The 20,835-nt window shown below is 35.8% G+C and overlaps 1 protein-coding gene across 2 annotated transcripts; it reads right to left on the reverse strand.

Annotated features, from left to right (window-relative positions):
• Positions 1-126: 126 nt before the first annotated feature.
• Positions 127-20,672, reverse strand: LOC110373999 (cytoplasmic dynein 1 light intermediate chain 2). 2 transcript variants are annotated; one of them, XM_064035052.1, is made up of 10 exons: positions 20,487-20,672; positions 20,043-20,233; positions 19,086-19,289; positions 8,719-8,933; positions 8,226-8,305; positions 7,481-7,630; positions 7,024-7,135; positions 5,901-6,041; positions 5,373-5,620; positions 127-4,858 (listed from the first exon to the last, which is right to left on the reverse strand). In XM_064035052.1, the coding sequence occupies exons 1-9, from the start codon at positions 20,558-20,560 to the stop codon at positions 5,387-5,389; spliced, it is 1,401 nt and encodes a 466-aa protein (XP_063891122.1). In that variant the 5' UTR covers positions 20,561-20,672; the 3' UTR covers positions 127-4,858; positions 5,373-5,386. The 2 variants fall into 2 exon arrangements, with proteins under 2 accessions (XP_063891122.1, XP_063891121.1); XM_064035051.1 differs by lacking the exon at positions 7,481-7,630 and having other exon boundaries at positions 8,076-8,305.
• Between the last annotated feature and the right edge of the window lie 163 nt (positions 20,673-20,835).

A 20,835-nucleotide genomic window follows, 5' to 3' on the forward strand; every position in this document is an offset into this window, starting at 1 on the left:
GTCTATGATGACCAAGAAATTAGGGGTGGAATTTCCATAGCATTATGAATTTCTTCTAAAACAATAATTCTAATTTTCTACAGAGGTTTACGAATAAGAAAAAGATTAGCAAAATAAAACACAATATTGATCAGAACAGTTCCCGTGCTAGTTTATTCAAATTATGTACAGTATCGCCTATAAGCTTACAATTAGACATAACCGCTGCAACTACAATAAGTGTTTGATATTCACTGCATTAGCTCTGTAAAGGAAGGATATTTACAGAGATGAGTGTGCGATAAGATTTAGAAGCTTTGGGTGTCAAAGAAGTGGTATTATTGATTCTATATAGTTCCTCATGCTATCAGATTGTCATTTGTTTTAGTTTTTCTTGAGGGCTGTAATTTTCAACCTTATATTTTTAGTAATAAGGTTGAAAATCAGAAAGATCCTCGAGTGAAAGGACCTCCTTGCCTGTGATTGAGTTCTTACTGAATATTACGCATAGTTAAGTACTAAATTTGACTCCCAAAGCTTCCATGTACAATAAAGTTACACCCAAATAGTGAGATGGAAAACATAAAAAATGTCACCAGTACATTATGGATGCTCACTGTCTGCATTTTATTACTTTTTAAAATTCCATATTATCATAAATACTTTTTATACACTCAAATAGAAATAAATCGTTCGATCTTGGCCATTAGACCATCGCGCATCGCTTATAGATTAGTAATATTTTTTTATTTAAATAACATAGTTAAACTAAAATGTTTTGCTATTAAATATTGGAATCTAACCTATTGCAAAGCGTAACAAAAATTATCTTTTGAGAATCTAACTAATCACTAAGCCTTATAGCTTCAACTGTATTCATTACAACCGAAATGGCATTGTTTTTCTAAACAGCCAACTATTCATTATAGTCTATGTTTTAAATAAATACTTTTTTAATTTTAATCGGAAAAAATAATGCATAAAATATTTTATGTTACGAATATTTTTAAAACTAAACAAAATTCAACAAAAGAAAAAAGAATTTGTCTTTCTCGTAACAGTTGAGCGGGAAACAAAAAATCTATGCCTATATGAGGATGTTATGTGGCTAATACATCATACACAGAACAGATTAAAAAGGAAATTATTTTGTTCTACATAAAAAATATATCACAGAAAGAGATGTAGGTAGTCGTTAATCAATATAAAACAAACTGATATTTGACTAGTACATAAATGTTAAAAGTAGAAAATAAATGAGCAAAAAGTTATCTGCGTTCTAGAACATTCACCGAATTAGGTACACAAAATTTTCAAAAGCTGTTAGAGTTACATAGGGTTACAATGCAATTATATAAAAATACTTGATTACTATTCATAATAAATATACGTATAAATAGGCGACCACATCAACTGGGGAAATATTTGTAACAACATAGGGCAACACTGCCGCGAGTTACCCTGTCAAAGTGGTCGAAGAAACCCCCCACAGCTCACAAATAGTCTATGTTTATTAAAATTATGCATTTTAGCCACCTAACATTTAATCCCCTTTATAAAAATAGACAATAATCCAGCCTTTAGCTTCAAACCACATCATTTACTTGTACAAATATTTCATATCAAAACTTGCCAATACTTCTCCGTTATCATACAAATGAGTTTATTATTATAATAATAACATATTTGTGTTTTTTGACAAATTTATTTTTATTTTACCTCTGCACTAAAATATCCCTTTTGCAACATCACTCAAGTTTATTTGCCGAATTCAATGAAAGAAGGCATCACATCATCCATGTATACGAATTACATTAATTTCTCAGATTTGACGTACACTTTTTAAAACTTACAAAAGCTTAAACCATAAACGAAAGAAGAAGCAATCCTATATTTATTACGTAGCAAATAAAGCATTGTTCTTAAGTATATCGAGAAAATGTGCTACTTCTTCAAAACATCTCTAGCTGCCAATACCCTTTTACCAAGTCTATTGGAGATCAAAGCAAGGGCATATTTCCCATAATTTTGTCAAAAAACACTGCTAAAATTAATTAATACCTAAGCTATTCACGTTAATAAGTTATAAGTTGAAAGATATTTTATTAATCGATATAAATACTTATTAAGTTTAGGAAAAGCCATGCTTTTTGCATCTGTTATTTTCATTATCATTTGGATTTGCTAAAACGTTTAAGTACTCTACGATATGATTTCGTACTCCATCTACTTACAGAATGTATTTTTGGTAAATTAGAATGTTATCTTGGAATAATAGTGACCTTTAATGCATAATGTTCCTAACCGAAACGTGAAGAGAGCAAAGGCAAGAAACGTCAAATGAAACTCCATGTTAATTAATAATAATTTTACTATTACAATAAGCACCAAACCAGGTTTGGAATGTTCAGTATTGCACCACGTGTGAACAAAATCCAATCTAATACAGTCACAATGTAAAAATAAAAACACAATACATTAGGGATGGGACATTAAAAAAAATCCAAATATTCAATATAATTCCATAATAAATAAATTCGGTTACCACAACACAATAAAGGTCACCATTGAGTCCAATTGGGAAAGCGAATCTAAAAGTTTGATGAGCAAATAATTAAAAATATATGTTTTACAACGTAGTTAATTAGTTGGCATACACTGTTGAATGTTTTGTACAAATAGTGACTTGATTGTGCATAAAACCATGTATCACTGCACCGCCAGTCATCTCGGGAGATCGTGTGGAACTCCCGTAATCTCAGGTGATAACAAAACCTTTCACTAGGATAATGTTTTTCGTATCGTATAGCAGTAAGTGCTGGGTTACACGGATCCATTATTTACTGTCATTGAAAAAGCCACAACCCAAAAGATCTCAAGTTAAATCGTAGCTTAGCAATGTGGTAATAACACCTCTTTCACAAACGAAATTCTGTATAGAAAATACAGAGGAAAAAGAACTTCTGAAACTAAATAATGGACACCCTGTCAAACAGTAATCACCTTTGTTTTGACAACAAAGATTGATCTGTTTGCTTACAGCAATTTGACAGTTCTCGTCAGTGTGCAGAATTCTTTCCATTTACCATATTATATGATGCTAGTAAAAATGTAATTTATGTATGGTGAAAATGTTTTCTGATGTTGTACAAATAGAATCGTGTATCCCAGCACTAACTTCAGACTAACTAAATAAATACTTATTTTAATATCATAAACAATGTTACAAATAAACGTTGCGTTTTAATTAGGAAATTAAATTAAATTCTCATTTATTTTCGATAGTAATGGAAATGTATGAATAACGTTGTTCCTATACTTAGGGCAGAGACGGTTTTGGGTCTTACGATTTGTAAAAAATACTATTTACAACAATTATTAGTTGTAACAATACAATAAACTTTAATATTTCATAGATTCTACATATTATATTTTTATTATAGGTGTGGATTTTTTACGACATTTTAAGGCTTGTGTACACAGCTATGGAGTTAGACATCTAAGTGTTTTACTTCGAATTCAAAATTGTGTAGTAATAACAGAACATTGAAATATTTTGTTAACAAAGTAGCGAAATCACACTGCATCATATTTGTAAAAAAGCTTGTAAACAACCCAAAAACACTGAATTTAAATTTAATTTATTAAAAAAAAATACTGATTAAAGAGGGTAACCTTTATCTATATTTAAGCTCCTAAACATTTCAAGCGAATATATATTTTATTTTCTTTTCTAAACATCAACATTTGAACCCAAAACGTCCCGTCCCTTTCGAGTTAATTTTACAAATAATATAAAATCTAAATTGTCGTTACATAATACAATCACTTATCGCCGTGTGGGTATTGTGGCGACTCAAAGCCGAGGATACATCGACGGAAAGTGCTATACTGTGTAGATAATACTTTAGGAAAGTTCTGGAAGAAATTATCGTCACTTAATTTTAAGCCGAGACTTTGAATTACAAGATAAAGAAAATAGTATGTTTTCTCAACTTGTAGGAATAGTATTTTTTAGCGATTTAAGCAATTAAGTACGACTTAAAACTTAAGTAACAGCAGATTATTCGAGCTTATAAGTATTATATTTCAAAGCAGGCAAATCGCAGTTCTGTAAGCATGGCTGACAGCTGAAAATATTAGTTTATCACTAGATATAGAAAATCGTGATGTCTCAAGCCAGGTGAATTTTACAGACAATCTCAATAGAATTTTATCATCATACGAAGAAAGATAGCTTTTGCGAAGCCTGCATCTAAGTGTTTACGAGTTACCGCTTCGAAAATATATACTCATGAACTAGGGATTATTTCATGTGTTGTTTTATTTACCCAAAAATTACCATAATACTTTTTTGATTTATTTATTGGTAACACTAAACAGTATGCACTTCTCGCCGACATTAATTCCGATTTTTGAAAGACTGACAATTCAAAGCTGCCACAAAATATCAACAGCCTGTCTATCTGTGTGTTTACAACACAAAAATGCTGATCCGGTTTCGATGTATCTACGATTATCTAGCTAGAGATTCTCACGATGTAGTGATGGACAAACTTGGTAAGTACGATATTTTTTTAATTATTTCAACATGGAAAGCGTTAAAAATAAAAACTGTTAGTTTTAAAATTGGAAAATTGACTTTTAGAATGAGACTTATTCCTATTTATTATGCGTTTTCGGTTATTCTGTAGTTTTGAAGAAAAATGAAGTAGCCAATCTTTCAAAAATCTGCGTTGGTGGTTGTTTTTAGTTGAGTTGTCCACCGTTTAAGTATGAACCGAATACGTATGGGCAGTAAGCCTTAGTCGCGAGCTTACCGGCACCGGCTGTAGCGTGACGCGTGCTGCCGCGGTCCGAACCGCATCACTACATGTACCTGGAATTTACAGTTTTATATTTGTAATTTTAGAGTAGTCAAAAAGTATGACAAACAGTCTTGCCGACATATATGTCACCCAGTGGATACCATAAGTCGTAATAACATTGTCACCCAGTGGATACCATAAGACGGCCACCTGAAACGAGGATGGCCCCGGAAAAGATGGCGGGACGACCTGGATGCCTACAATCCCCATTGGTGGGAATAATCGAGAGGTGTGGAGACAAAATGGGAAGGGCCTTTGCCCAGTAGTGCGCTAATTAGGGCTAAGAACTAAAAAATGTATAGTTTATTTTTATTTTGGAATTGTAATGACGTTTCTTAGCTAGTCATGCATTGTCATCAGATTTTCGAACGTGTGCAAAATTTTACCCTAATTGGAGACCGGGAAATGGGTCAAATAAAGATTCTAAGATATTCTTACATACATAGTTACAAGTGAAAGCTTCACTTGTGTATATGTATAAGCGTGTTCAAAAGAAAAATATTTTTATATATATATTTTTGTTACCTGTGCTTATCCCGCTAGCACTCAGACGAGGAGTTAAGATCGAGCGGCGGCTGGGGAGGCCGCTTGGCCCTGGTCAGACGATCCAGTTCAGCCGCCGCGTCACTCCGCGCGGCCGCCGCCGCCGGCGTGCCCTCCGCGCGGCCCAGCGGGGAGCCCGTCTTCTTGTACAGCAGCGAGTTGAAGAAGTTAGCTAGAACACCTTCGTTGCCAGGTGTGCCTGGTCCCATGCCGATTTTTGCGCCGTCGAGCTGTTGGAGAAAATGTTTTGTTGTGTTGACAAAAAGTGATGTAAGGTCCGAGAATTGGTGATTTTTTGTAGGGGGAAAATCTAACGTACTAACAGCAATAGTACAACGCACACGTCGTACAAAAAGTTGGTCAGATGACTTAGTCACAACGCAAAAAGTAGAACGTAGACCGGAAGCCAAATCGTGAATTTTGTATGTGTGTTAATTTTTTATGTCCACGGTGGCCTGTAGGAACGCTTGTTGGTACACTACATGACACTCATCATCATCATCATCATACCTGCGCAGTAGCACGTTGTGTAGCACGTAGCGGCGAGTCAGCGCGAGGCGCGGGGGCGCCGGCCTGCAGCGCCGCCAACTGTCGCTGTAGGAACGCTTGTTCATCCTCTGCCTGTACTTCGGCTTCGCGATTCGCTCCACTCTGGAAATGTACATAAACATGTATTACGAAGGTCATCGTCACAGCCTAAAAACGTCCACTGCCGGACAAAGGTCTCTCCCCTTGAGATTTGATGGAAGAATTTGCTCATTCTCGCCGCGCTGGGCATATAAATTGGTGAGCGCAGTGTGCCGTTGCCTATCTGCCGTGTCTATTAAATGCCGTGCTCAGAGATCCCAACAGGGCATTTAATATTCGAATTGATTCTATGTAATGGTGTATACTGCCACCAGTCGGTCGCCAAAACCTCGTCTGTTTTACAGCAGGGTGAATCATGCACAGGTGTGGTCGGCAATTTAAATATGACAATATTGACGATGTTTGTTTGCTCCCTTAAGTCCCCCTCTTATGTATCAACTCAAATCTTTTTATTCCTTTGCAGGCTTTCATGAATATAGCCGTTAGCTGCAATACTGTTAAAACTACGTGATGAAAGCGCGTGCTAAGGGATACGAAACGAAACAGAGAAGACTGACTCGTCGTGATTTTGATCCAGAGTTAAATGCAAAATAAATAAGTAATTCAGAAAGTCTGATTATTTTAACACATCGTCTGTGCAGAAAACACATTTTATAATATTTTTTGTTGCACCTAACTGTACTAGAGATGTGACAATATCGATATCAGCTTTTTTAGGTTATAAATAATTCATGATAGAAACCTATCAATGTTCGGATATTTATTTAGACTAGCGAATGTTTTCTACTCTCAAGAAAAATTATAGAACTTCGATTATATTTTGCACACAATTTAATTATGACAATCTGACCAAACTAAGACTATCCATCGAAAAAATAAGATATTACATCGAAATTGAACTCTATTCCTAAAAAAAATTATTAGTAAAAAAGAATGTTGCCATGTGGAGACACAGTAAAAACATATAGGAAGAAGAAATAGAAAAAGTGACTTTATGAGGCTGTGTTGAATAAATTATTTTCGAAAATAAATAAAAACAACTTACTTTCCGTATAACAGGCTGCACGATGACATCTCTGTAGTAATCGTCTGGCTTACACGACTGCATGTTTTCATACAATATGCTAATTTTCTTCATGCTGTCCCAGCCAGCCGGTCTGCAACAACATATATTTTTTAATTTAAGAAATATGGCACAGTTGATTACATATCATTATGTTAGGTGGTAGATATAAATCTATAGAAGAACACTGTAAGGTACATGTATGTTCTTGAAGTAATTTTAACTTTTAAAACTGCGAAATCTGTTGCAGCTCTTTTCTCCTTAGCACGTAGAAGAGAATGGCTCCATATTACAGACAAGACCTCCTTACCCACTTTTATGGTAAAACCGCTGAACCGATATCTATGAAAATTTGTGAGGAGACAGACCGAAGTCTTGGGTCCTTTATGGTGTATTTTACCTGTAGCAAAATGGAGCTGAAACTTCAAAATTTACTCACATCAAAACGGCGTCCTTCTCCACAATTAACGCTGGTGTCCTAAAAGGCAGTCCGTATATCCTGTGCGTTAGATACTTGTACAGAAGATCGCAGTTCTTATCTTCTTTAGCGCTGGTGTAGAAGAGAGCTGCTCCGTATTGCAGACAAGACCTCCTTACCTATTTTTATGGTAAAACCGCTGAACCGATTTGAATGAAAATTGGTGAGAAGGTAGACTGAAGTTATGGGTCTTTTATGGGGTACTTCATATATGGATTTTTGCAAAAATGGAGCTGAAACTTCAAAATGTACTCACATCAAAACGGCGTCTTTCTCCACAATTAACGCTGGAGTCCTAAAAGGCAGTCCGTATATCCTGTGCGTTAGATACTTGTACAGAAGATCGCAGTTCTTGTCTTCTTTAGCACTGGTGTAGAAGAGAGCTGCTCCGTATTGCAGACAAGACCTCCTTACCCACTTTTATGGCGAAACCGCTGAACCGATTTGTATGAAAATTTGTGAGGAAGTAGACTGAAGTCATGGGTCCTTCTTGGGGTATTTTATATCCAGATACCTTTAAATATTTTTAACAAAATGGACCTCAAAATTTACTTACATCAAAACCGCATCCTTCTCCACAATTAACGCGGGCGTCCTAAAAGGCAGTCCGTATATCCTGTGCGTTAGATACTTGTACAGAAGATCGCAGTTTTTATCTTCTTTAGCACTGGTGTAGAAGAGAGCTGCTCCGTATTGCAGACAAAACCGCCGGATCCACTGCTGCATGAAGTCAAAGTGTTCGTCGCGGTAATCATGTTCCTTTTCCAGGGTGCTCATGTAGTCAGTCTGAGGAGAATTCGGAAGCCTGTGTTATGGTTGAGAAGTTAAGTGAGGGGCTGTTTGATTGGTAGAAAAGTTAAGTTAAATACACAGTTATGAATTAAGGAGAATTAAATGTGTAATGAAGTTGTAGTACTTTAACTTAATATTGTACCAAGGTATCTTAAGTGAAAAGCGTCTATCCCGAAATGGCTGAGTTGATACATCATATCATCACCAAATCTTGCCATTCCACCACACCTGGACATAGACATCTCCCCTCTTTCAACACAACACACGTTTTTGCAAAGTACTGCAAATTCGTCGTACGTTCAAGAAAACGTGCCTTGAACTAGAGCTGCTCTCCCACATCCCAAGCTTGATATATCTTGAACCCATTTTCCTATGAGTCCAAAAGTTTAATCCACTCAATCACTCACCTTAGTTGCCACAACTACAATATCAAGTCCTAGATTGGTAGTAAGTACGGCCTCAGGCAGAGGACAGTCATCCTCATCGCCATTGTCGAAGTCATCTGACAGGTTCCTCGACGATCTCTTCATGGGCGAGGATGCTGTGGGCTCCAGCTCGTCTCCCGGCTCCGTATACCTCTGCCATTTCTGTACTTGCTGCTTTTTACTTTGTAACCTTTGTTCTGGAACAAGGGAGAAAAGGCTTTTGAATTGAAGTCTATATTTTGTATAATAGGAACCATAATATGGGATTGATAAGACAAGAAAAAAATTGTAGACTATTACCGAAATAAGGACTAAAAAGATTATATAAGCGAAAATATTTCCAATCGAATATTTTTTCCGCAAAAATATTCCTGAGCGGAATTGGGTTATGTCAGGATATGATGTAAATTAAGTTACAAGGGGATATTTCCACTTAGGCCAGAAAAATTATTGAAGAAACGTAGCCTTCGAGTTGACCCCATACTCCCACTCTTACTCGGAGCGGGTGGGATATTTAGATGACTAATTTCTACCCGCGGTTTCACTGATCGCGCGATCACAAAAAATCCGCGTGAAGTAAACATTCTTACAAACTATCGCGTTTATATTATTAAGATATATCCCGTTATAAAAAGGCTTACAAAAAATAGGGGTTTGATTAACTAGATTCTGATCCCGAATTCAAATTTTTATGTCCCGACCTACGTCAATTTCACTTTAAGGAGAGAACTAGCAATTTAACGATTATTACAGTCGATTACACGACATTATATTGATAAAATATGTCTATATTTTTTTACTCCATAAAAATTCAATTTCCAGCTAAACAAACGATACCCAATCCAAACAAATGATACAGCAATTTCGATGACTACACAATTAAGATTCCGCTGCGCTAAAAAAATCTAGGAAATTAATTCAATACAAACACATTCGCAGTTATTAACTAATCTATTTGAGAACGGTATTTTCTTGCAATTAACATTACAAAGTGTGCTAGCGTCCGCCGGTGTGAATCTCGGTGAAACGAAACGTTAAAGTTGGTATATTCGGCAGTTGTGTCACTTTCTTTGCATTTTTTCCGGATGATGAAATATTTGGATGAATTTACGGTGCGTTATATCTTATTTAAAAATATATTTTTTTTTAGATTACTTACAGGTATAATTGATGGCGTGTAAGGTAATTCTGATTACGATAATCGGACAGCGGACTCATAATAAAACTGACAATAAAATTTCAGTTTCTCCTAAACTTGCTCTTGTTTATAAAACTGTTAATTCTACTGTGATGATGATTTATGATGCTCCTGTATTAAATTATGCAAAAACATTTTTTTTTTTGCTTTTTATTCAATCAACACACACTGCAGAGAAGTAACCTTGACACATAACAATTAACAAATGCAGATCGATGTAAGCTACACATGATGATGTCACTTATAGAAATGCACCGGGTAGGAGGGGGTGGATGTTAGTCAGCGGAGCGATACAGAATATTAGTATAGGGTTGGCACTCATGTATTTATTCAATCAATTAATAAATCTGACTATACTGCAGAGAAATAACCTTGACACATAACAATTAATAAATGCAGATCGATGTAAGCTACACGTGATGACGTCATTTATAGAAATGCACCGGATAGGAGGGGGTGGATGTTAGTCAGCGGGGCGAGACAGAATAACTTGGCAAATGCGTTAGTTACACTGCCAAGGCCATAGACGAGTGTGCGAGGAAGTTCATTATCAGCTCAGGAGCTGATCCGGCCAGGGCCGGAGCATCCATAAAGTTTTTTCCAATGTGAGCGATGACAATAATATAATTACCCCATACGCATACGTGTAATTACCCCCGCAGACTACTCCCGCTACCCCTGGACTACGAGAGTGTCACTATACAATTTGCCGAACTATAGTAAAGAGATAGCATTCATTTATTTTATTTATCTTGTAGTTAGATATTTTATATAAAATAACTGCCTCGTTGGTCTAGCTGTCGCAAGTGCGGCTGCTGAGCACGAGGTCTCGGGTTCGATTCCCGAGTCGGGCCGAAATCGCTTTGTGGGTTTTAGAAGACTTTCACAAAGCAGCCCGGAGCCTGGAAGCTGGTGAATGATACACCCGTGCATCGGAGAGCACGTAAATGTCGGTCCTGCGCCTGATCTCTCTCCGGTCGTGTCGGATTACCGTCCCATCGGGCTATGAGAGTTAAGGAATAGTGAGTGCACCTGTGTCTGCGCAAATGCTCGTGCACTATAATATGTCATGCGTAGTTGGCTAATCTCTTTACATGAGAACAGCCGCCGTAGCCGATAATCGGCTAAGGAGGACATCATAAAATTCCGGGATGAAAGATCTCACACATTGAAATATGCATTTTAAGTTTTATTAATAGCAGTCGTGCTTGTCTTCAGAATATTGTTTCTTTAAATATTTCTTGACTAACGATAAAATTAATTATTTATTCAACTTTTTTGTCTTTATCTTTACACTTTTAACTACTAAGGCATTTAGTGAAGAAATGTGAAAACTTCTGTGTGATCATAAAAATGTCATTGTCATATCGATCGCGGGTAGTCTCGACTTATTTTAAGCTTCACAACGGAAGCACTGAAAGCATTCGGAAGAGATTAGTCTAGTTTTATGTCTGAATTATATTGCTGAAAACTTCCGCTTTGAATTTAATCCAGAATAGATAGGTTTTCTATTTGTTTGTTATTGTCCCACTAATGCATTGGAATTGTGGATTGCAGAAATGAGACCAACTTTTTTAAAAGCTGTAGATAAGAATATTTTAAGCGACTAATTTCGCCGGTTTCTAAGTAATCCCAAACCCTTATCACATTTAAGGGAATGAATAGAGGCAAAGGTGCCCCGAAACCGGTCATTAGTCTAAGAAATACGTGGTACTGGAAGTGCAAGGAACAATTTCGGCCAGGGCAGTGGTCATTATCCAAAAATACCTGCTACGCACATTGCACAGGTGTAGATGAAAACACCTGCAGTCTGAATTCTCGTATGACGGTAATAGGTCACCATCGAAGAGACAGACGCAAAATCCATAGGGAATAATGCTACTGGATCGATTAAAAAAGTCGTTGAGTGTTAGACGATGGATTGACCATTTATCGCATAACTTTTTATACCACTTTTTATCCGTGTATGCAGAGTAGATCCCACGAGACACCGGTGAAACCGCTGACAGTAGCTAAGATGCTCAATATGCAGAGTACTTTCGTGAACTTATGTACTAAAACCTACTAGACGTAACATTTGCTTGCCTTTATCTTCGATTTTATTTCATGTTCTAAATGTCAATAAATTAGTTTCATTTATTACAATCACATTAATCACCAACAAAACACATGAGCAAAAGATCAACGGCATTTAACAAAGTAAATAATAGTAGTATATTAATAAAATATTTAGCAACAACGATCACGGATAAACATAATGACAATCGTGACCTTTGTTCGTAGTGATACGTTAAGCGCTGTCTACTTGATATGTGTGGACAAAGTAAGCTCGTGTTTTTTATGAATGTAAGTAGGTATTATGTTACCTTAACTATTTGTAACTGGTTTCCGCCAGTTGTTTTACGAACGTCCCGTAGAAATATCCCGGATAAAAAGTAGCGTACTAATTGTCTATACTCTATCTAATAAAGAATCAATTATTTTTTTATCGGACCAGTAGATCCTGAGACTGGCGCATTTAAACACAAGTTTAAAGAGACAAACAAAAACTCTTCGGCGTTGCAATATTAGTTCAGTAGAAAACACTTTCGCTTTGTAATATTAGTCCGGCAGCTTATTAATAAGCTTATAAAGCAACCAAGCCATCTTGACCGTCATGTTTTGGAAAGCAAGAGCAACACTTAATTTTGTCCATAAATAACATAATGAGTTGTTTCTGAAATTGGCGTGAAACGATCAGCAAATTGACCTATTAAAGCACGTTCGGTTTTAATGAAACACCCTCCGGGGATATGCTAGCATGTCTGCCAAATTAACTTAAGAGATATTAATATTGCATCTGTAGGGAATTAGTTGAGAAACGGACGCTTGGATATTTACAAAATCGTCTTTAGTAAACAAGAAGAATAGAATCCCTGAATTCTTCTAACCTTTTCAATATTACTAAAAAATGCGAGCCGCGTTTGTAACTGTACGATAGTACTCTAATTTGGGATGCACATAGAAACCATTTTTATAGAGATGGGTAATCACCAAATTGCGCCTCAAAGCGGGAAGGAGTGTCAGTCTTTTACTGACTAGACCCCATCCTTATTCTTTCTAGAACCCTTCTGTGTGCCAGTGTCGCGGTGCGGTAACTCTTTCAAACAATTCCGCAACCCCAAGCTTGTGTGATTGTGTGCTTAGGATGTTTCCAGGACATACAATTAAGATTTAAAGATAACTGCAGAAATACCGACCTCAAAAACATCCCCTCTTACCAATAAAGAGGAACGCAAAAGGCCTCTACATATTACCATTTACGACATCCAGCACGGATGAAGCTCTGTTGAATTTTTTACTCCAAATTCAAGGCTAAAAGGTTAAGAAAGGTCAAGATTATCGTCATAGGTAAAACTAAAAGTGGTACTAAACAAAAAAGCCTTATATGATATGCTTTATTACTAAGCTCGCTTTTATATAGATGCGAAAGCTGCTTTGGTATATGTGCAGAAAAGGTGATCCATTTTTGGTTCCACGGAGGAAAGATAGCGGAGATGCCATAGGGAAAGTCAGGGTAACGGCATGAACAAAACCATCAGTTACTCGAAGTAACGAGGCATTCGGATTCCTTGTCACATCACGGCTAATCTCTCAAAGACTGGTCTTGATTCATTGGTGAATTTAATTTGCAAAAGTGGATGGGTTCTAAAGAAGGCATATGGGGGTGGAGCTAGTAATGTTCCTCGTCTCGCGAACACCCGAATTTTTGGCGCTTTTTTCTTAGGAGATATTATGTTATGACATCTCCGCTAGGAATTTTATTCTCCATAATGAAGACGGATGGAGCTTTTTCTCATAAAGTTTTGTTATAAAACAAACGCTTAAAAGAAGAAAACCGGTAGGATTGCTTAATAATGACATCATAAACACTAATAAACACATTGATTAACGCGTTTAAGCCTTGACATAGATTAAGAACGTCGTTAATGTTCCCACTATCATAAATAGACAAATCCATGGTTCCAGATAGATTAGCACCATTCATAGATAAGCTTTATTTTTATTAGAAAGCGATTAAATAATATAATTCACTATGGATAGTCCTCCGATTCATTTTACTCAATTGTTATAATATTTTATGGGGTTTCCTACTCGAGCTATCAAGTTAATCCAGTTTCTACTTGATTTTCCACACTTCACTTTGATAAATAGGTAACATAATTTATCCTTATAGCAAAATCGAAAGACCACACAAAAAAATGGATTCTCCGCTTTTTTGAAGATTTTCTTTATAACTCTACATGAGCATACATTTTAAAGAAATAGCCTGTAATTTATTCGTATTTTTAAGTGATTCAATCACGTGGTTGTACCGGCCAAGCGTAGGTTTGTCAACGTAACATTGCGTCTGATGGCATCGATCCGCACTGCTGTGAAAACACGAAAGAGCTAACAAACGATTTTTACGAAAACGCTTACACACAGAGATATTTCAGTCGCTTTGTTGCCGGAAAAATATTTTCAGCGACATTCCGAGAAGTTTTTGAGTAAGGAATTTGGAATGACAAAAATGCATTAGCCAAAAATGTTGCTGACAGAATTTTTACCGTCCAAAAACTTTTGTGCTTCATAAAGGTAGTAGAAAAAATATGTATTACGTCACTTTTATGAATGAACACCTAACTTACACTGTAAAGTTCACGATCAAACCTCTCATAAAATTTTATGTTGCAATATAAAATTTTGGCACAGAGTTCAAACACGATATTCAGATGTAAGTTCCTACATACAAAACTTTTAATCTGCGAAATTATTTCCTGCCAATCCGAGAAACTGCATCTACTACATAAAACATCTAGAAATTAAACCAGTTTATCCTAACAGGTGTGGCGACAATAATTTGAATAAAAATGTAAACTAATACAGTAACATTCAAGCCGCTTTGTATGCTGTGCGATATAAGACAAACTGACGTAATGGGTGACTCACGAACGTGAATAGACATCGCTGGGGATACCATTAAGGTGAGGTTGGGACTTTTTAAGTTTTTTAAACCTTAAAATTTAGATTTTTGGACAAAAAGAAAGTCTTTTTTAGCTTTTTTTTGTATACTGTGCAACTCTATGTTTGTATAAAATGTGAAACAAGAAATATGCTCGATGAGAGATATACCTTAAAATACAAACATAGAGCAATAGATTAAATATCGTCAAATAATAGACAAAATTACGAATTTACTTTGAAGAAAGTCGTTGCTAATCCATATAAAACTTGTGCCATATATCTTATAGATCATTCTTTGCAAAAATAATGTGGGAAAAGAATCACACAGTGGCACAACAGTGCCTTAAGTTTTTAAGATTTCCATCGGCACGATTTTCGTTATCACTTAATAAGGATCGAATTTTTAACGGTTGGTTAATAGTTCAGTTTTCGCGATGAAACTGGTCGAAGGTTGTAGATATAATCTATAGATAACGAAAACGCAAGAGTTATTGCGTTTATTCCGTCGAAGGGATTGTTCACACCAAACGTATTGTCCGCCGCTGACTGTGAGTATACTCACTGTCTGCCCCAGTGTGAACGTCGACTCAATCTGCAGTACGCGTACTCACCAAGCCGACAATAGGCTATAGCGTACGATGCGCTACATGTGTGAACAAAAGAATAGGCTCTTGTAGGTTCACACTAGATGCGTACGCTGAGCGGCTGACTATTCTACACATAAAAGGGCTCAGTATTTGAAGTTGCTCGTAGTATTTTATAAACGATAAAACTAGCGTAATTATTTTTTTTCAAATCAGACGTTTTACTGATATTTCAATTAAATGATGCCCATTCAGATAGTTGCCATTTGCGAAGCTCTAGAGGAAGACGAAAATAATAGAAAGAAGAGATTGTGGGTACATCCCTTAAATTTGAAGAGATGTTTTCTTGGTCAATTTCATACTTTATATTTCGAATATAGACTTTATCCAAATAAGTTCAAGAAATATTTTCGTATGACAGTAAAACATTCGATGAGTTACTATCTTTAATACGTTTAAGTTTATATAAAAGGGACACTAATTATCGACGTGCTGTACATAGGCGCGGCGGTGCGTACGCGGCGGAGCGGCGCTATTCGGCAACTGCGTCCGCGTAGCCAATCCGCGTCCGCCGTGCATAGTCGCGTAGTAAAATAATCGGCTACTGAGAGTCAGCTACAACAGACGGCGTAACAGCGTATAGTCGGTTCGGTGTGAACGACAATTTCAATATATATGGAAAAGCAATAAACTGCGTAACGCGCGCTCACAGTCAGCGGCCGACAATACGTTTGGTCTGAACGATGCCGAATAGTTTAATTAATTTTGCGGTATGAAGGACCAATCAAATTATAGTTTCTGGTCCTGATATTTTTCTTCTTAAGATTGCAGAGAAAAAGTCTCTACAAAAACCAGTCAAGTGTGAGTCGGACTCGAGTTTACGAAACCTGAAAAAAGGTATACAAAATGGGGATTGCTTGAACAATGCCCATTAAATATTTTAGTTAAAATCCTTCGCATTTCACTTAACTTTGCAAGTCTGCGATTAGAAAGCGTTCTAGCATCGTCAGTTTTATTGCTGGGCGACGCACCTATGTCATTTGTAACTAAGATTGCCTATTTCGATGTCGTTTAAGCTTTAGAAAAAGCTTACCTCGAGATTGTCTGATTTTCGTAAAGTATCCATTAAAGAAACGGATAGTATCATCTTCCAAAATTAACCGTTATAATGGCCAAAACTGATACATTATATAAATAAAGAACGTGTCTATATATTTTTTCCAGTTTCCGATAGCTCCTGAACCGTACCGTTGGGAACTAGCTCATCCGGATGAAAATTAGCCAATAGCCTTCCTCGATAAATGGGCTATCTTACACTGAAATAATTTTTCAAATCGATCCAATAGTTTTGGAGATTAGTGCGTTCAACCAAACAACTCTTCATCATATTAAATAGCTTATCCATAGTCTACAACGAATTTAAAGGTAGATTAATCAGTCAAGTGTTACAACATGACAAAGTAAGGGTGAGTAACATAACTCCTCACTAGATTAAGTATCGACTTTCAAAAGGCTTCCAAACTTCCTCAAGGGGTTGGAAACCGGTTTTCCGTCAAAGTCAACGAAGGACAAGGCCATTGAGGTCTTGTTTATCAACAAACTTGACTCTTAATGACGTAATCACTATTTTTGGTGGCCATATTATAAATAGAGAATAGGAAAATATGTTAGCGAAATAATGACGCTTATAATAAAACATTGATATTATATTTTAGTAAAGATAGTAAATGATTATGTACATATTTTAATTATATTTTTAGATAGTTTCTGCCAGAAGTTCCACCCGCATCCCGTGGGAACTACTGCCCGACCGGGATAAAGTATAGCCCATGTTACTCGGGAAGAATCAAGTAATAAATGTAAACAAATAAAAATACTTTTTTTATCTTTATAATATTAGCATAAACGTCACGCTTTCTAGTTACAGCTGCTGAAAATATTTGAATATTGTGATGTTCAAAACTAGAATTGCATACCTATTTTTATTCTAGCTTGAAAAAAGCTTGTGAATAAATAAAATTCATACTTGATCGGAACTTTTTATACACCTCGTTATAGAACGGATATTGGTTGCTATAATCTATGCTGAACTTTATAAGCCAAGCCATTTATATTCATCACTTAAACTTATATTTGAAACGCAAATAGGATGAAGGATATATATGAAATTTTGGTCCTTATTTCCGGGACTACAAGGACGTGTTTTGGACGAGATTGTCGGAAATTTATGATTATTTTTATATGTAAAAAGGATTACAGTTATGTTCATGTATATATGCAAACTGTGATTATTGTTTAGATGAAGTTTTATTTCTTATGGGCTAGGTGATTAAATCCATCGTGCTTTATGTATGCTGTTAATGTATCTATAATAGGCAACAGACAGATAATTATAAGTTAATTTGTTTTGTAATCATCTTTTAAATAATAGAAGGTTAACACTATTTTGACTAGCTATATCCTATGTCAATCCCAACTCATGGGAGCTTACAATCCTGAATTAAGGCGACGAATTGGTCAACAATAATTCCATAACCGGCACGCGCATCTAAGGCGCCAAAAGGGGTCGGAGCGTCTGAGCGGGGCGAGGATAACAATACGCGCGCTAGCTTATAACTAAAAGTCGTAAGCGACAAAATGGTTTTGTAATTTTATTTTATTTAGAAATGATAATTTGATAAAAATTCCTTCTACAATTTTAAAGAGTATGTATATACTCAAGTACTAAAAAAGTTAAGAGTTAAGTTAAGGGTCTCTTAACTTAACTCTTAACTTTTTGAAAAAAACCCAACAAACAACTAAACCCAACATAGTTGGGAAAAAGGCTCGGCGGATGATGATGTATATTATGCCTTAAATTAGTTTAGCCATTCATTAGAAAAGCAAATCAGACTTCTAACACAAGGATAACTCTAAAAAAATCTGATAAATTACTAATATTATCCTTGAATCTTACCTAATAACTCTGTTTACTAATCGTTTTTATCTAGTACTAATGTTAAACTTCATCAAACATAATATCCTAGACCTTGTTAGCGCACAGATAAGAATAGTAATTGAGTGCACGATGCACCTTGAATGTTTAATAAGGATGCAACAGTGAGTCACTCCTAAAGATAATGTAATGAGTGATGCGCCACTCATTGTCTGTGGACTGACAGTTTTATATGAAAGTTGGTAAAGTGACAGTTAATAATATTGCATCCTTGATAATTGGGAGAAAATATGTGCTATTAATTTTGAAGTAAGAGATTTAATAGGGATTATGAATTACAACTATGATTATGGTTAATTTACTATTTTATACATGTGTCATTGATATTATTTATGTCTCTTTCATCTGCATAATATTCATATTATTGTGCTAAGAAAATATACTACTGCATTTACTTGTAAACAATCTATACTTATTGTAATTTTTTACAATCCAATTTTTCTTACTTTAGATTGATATTTTTTAGGCCTGATTACGAGTTGACACATTAATTTAACACTACTTAGTATGTTTAACTTTTCAGTTAAAAATATTCTTGTATTTTCTGTATCTAGCTGTATTTACGATATTAATAAACAAAACTTACCCGGTGTGAGATCTAATTTGTCTATATGGTCGCCGAGCACCGAAGCCCAACTCTGCAACTGATCCAGGATACCCCATGGCGTGGTCATCGCCACTGTGAGGAGTACCAGTGTGTGGGGGAACGTCTCCTCACTGAGGGCAAACTTGAGGAGGTTTGTGTGTCCTGGGTCCCCATCCAGCACCCATACACTGAGACGTGTTTGATCTGTTGGGGGAAAGAGGTTCTATACTATTGTTTATGGTTTTTTAGTGTTTTGTAAAGTAAAATAAGAGTGGAAAAGGTCTAATGTAGTAGTTCTTTTATTGCTTTTGCTTATAAAATTTTCACTTCTTGTATTGTATATAATATTTGGAGTATCATTACTGACAGACTGCCTTCCCATGAAAGCGGTAAACAAGCAGTGGGTTTTATACTTGCTCAAATAACAATAAAAAATATTTAAATTGCAATATGTATATTACTACATAAGTAATAAACATGCAAGAAAGTCACAACAATGCAATTATTACATTCTCTTTTTCAATAAGAAGTACCTTACTTTTGGGGGCAAAATAATATAATCTCAATGTTATACAACTTAGTTTTCCTGACAGTAACCAGATAAAACATTTATCTATCAGAAATGAACGGCATAAATGCCTCAATAGTTAATACATGCAATAAGACAATTTATCATCAATGATTCACCTAACATAATCAGTATTCTAGACAATCACAACATGATTCCAATAAGAATACTGCATATTCTAAATTATTTAGATACTCAAGTATGTCATAGACAAATCATGTTTGTTTTGTATCTTGAAAAGAGGTTGCATTTGTATAAATAGAAGATTGATATGCCTATCTAAACAATAATCAAAATTTTGAGAATGTAGGTTAGAGAGAAATTTATTGAATATGTAACTGTTTATTTTGTTATAAATACTTCGTTTAGTACTAAAATCTTACACTTACCATCTCGATAATCATCTCTAACGTCTATATACGCGTATTCGAGTGCCGAACCTTTCTTAGGGTCTTCAACACCTTGTAATTTTGCTACCAGAGTAGTTTTACCAGTCTCATTGTCACCCAAAACTAAAACATTTTTGTTTGAAGGTAGTTTTGTGTTCCCTTGGTTTTGGACCTCTTCTAGAATCGAAGACCTGAAAATTTTCGAGCATACAAAATTCGTTGTCATCAATATCGCGAGGTTGGTACTGCTACGGGAAAGTGTACACAAATGTGCGGATTTGTCGCCGTGTGAGAATGTTTCGCTGTTATTTTACATACAAAGGTAGACAACGCAGCTAGGTCACATATTTCTCAGCATCATAGCTTGACATCACGTAGGTGTGACACATTGGATCCCTATATGGGGAGTGCATGTTACCCGTAAAATTAACAGTGAACCGTTACCATAGGTTGTCCTTGACGTCTCCGTTTTCTTTCTTTTTTGATTTAAGCCCATTAGCCTGGCCGTTTGTCTCCATTCTTCAGGTACGATAGAAGATAACAACGGCACAGAAAGGCTTTTCTTTCGTTTTCGTCTCTTCTGCCGTTCATACGTCACTCTCGCGATGTTGCACTTGTTGCCAGATGTAAGAATTACATTTATACTGTTAGACGTGTTGATGGAAAAGTTGTAAAACATTTCCTAGATTTCACTTTTTAATGCTTAACTAACGCGAAACAACAAATTAAGTTTCATTAAAGAAGGCAAGTCTTTCAAATTACAAATCTTAGTCTAAAAACCTAGTTAATGTTA

The sequence above is a fragment of the Helicoverpa armigera genome, chromosome 6 (genome assembly GCF_030705265.1).
Source record: "Helicoverpa armigera isolate CAAS_96S chromosome 6, ASM3070526v1, whole genome shotgun sequence".
NCBI lineage: Eukaryota > Metazoa > Arthropoda > Insecta > Lepidoptera > Noctuidae > Helicoverpa > Helicoverpa armigera.

Coding starts and splice junctions, on each gene's coding strand:
- LOC110373999 (XM_064035052.1), bottom strand. CDS start 20,560: ATGGAGACAAACGGCCAGGCTAATGGGCTTAAATCAAAAAAGAAAGAA. Junction 8,934..19,085: donor CAAATTAGATCTCACACCGG/GTAAGTTTTGTT, acceptor CCCTTGTTCCAG/AACAAAGGTTACAAAGTAAA. Junction 8,306..8,718: donor TTGTAGTTGTGGCAACTAAG/GTGAGTGATTGA, acceptor AATTCTCCTCAG/ACTGACTACATGAGCACCCT.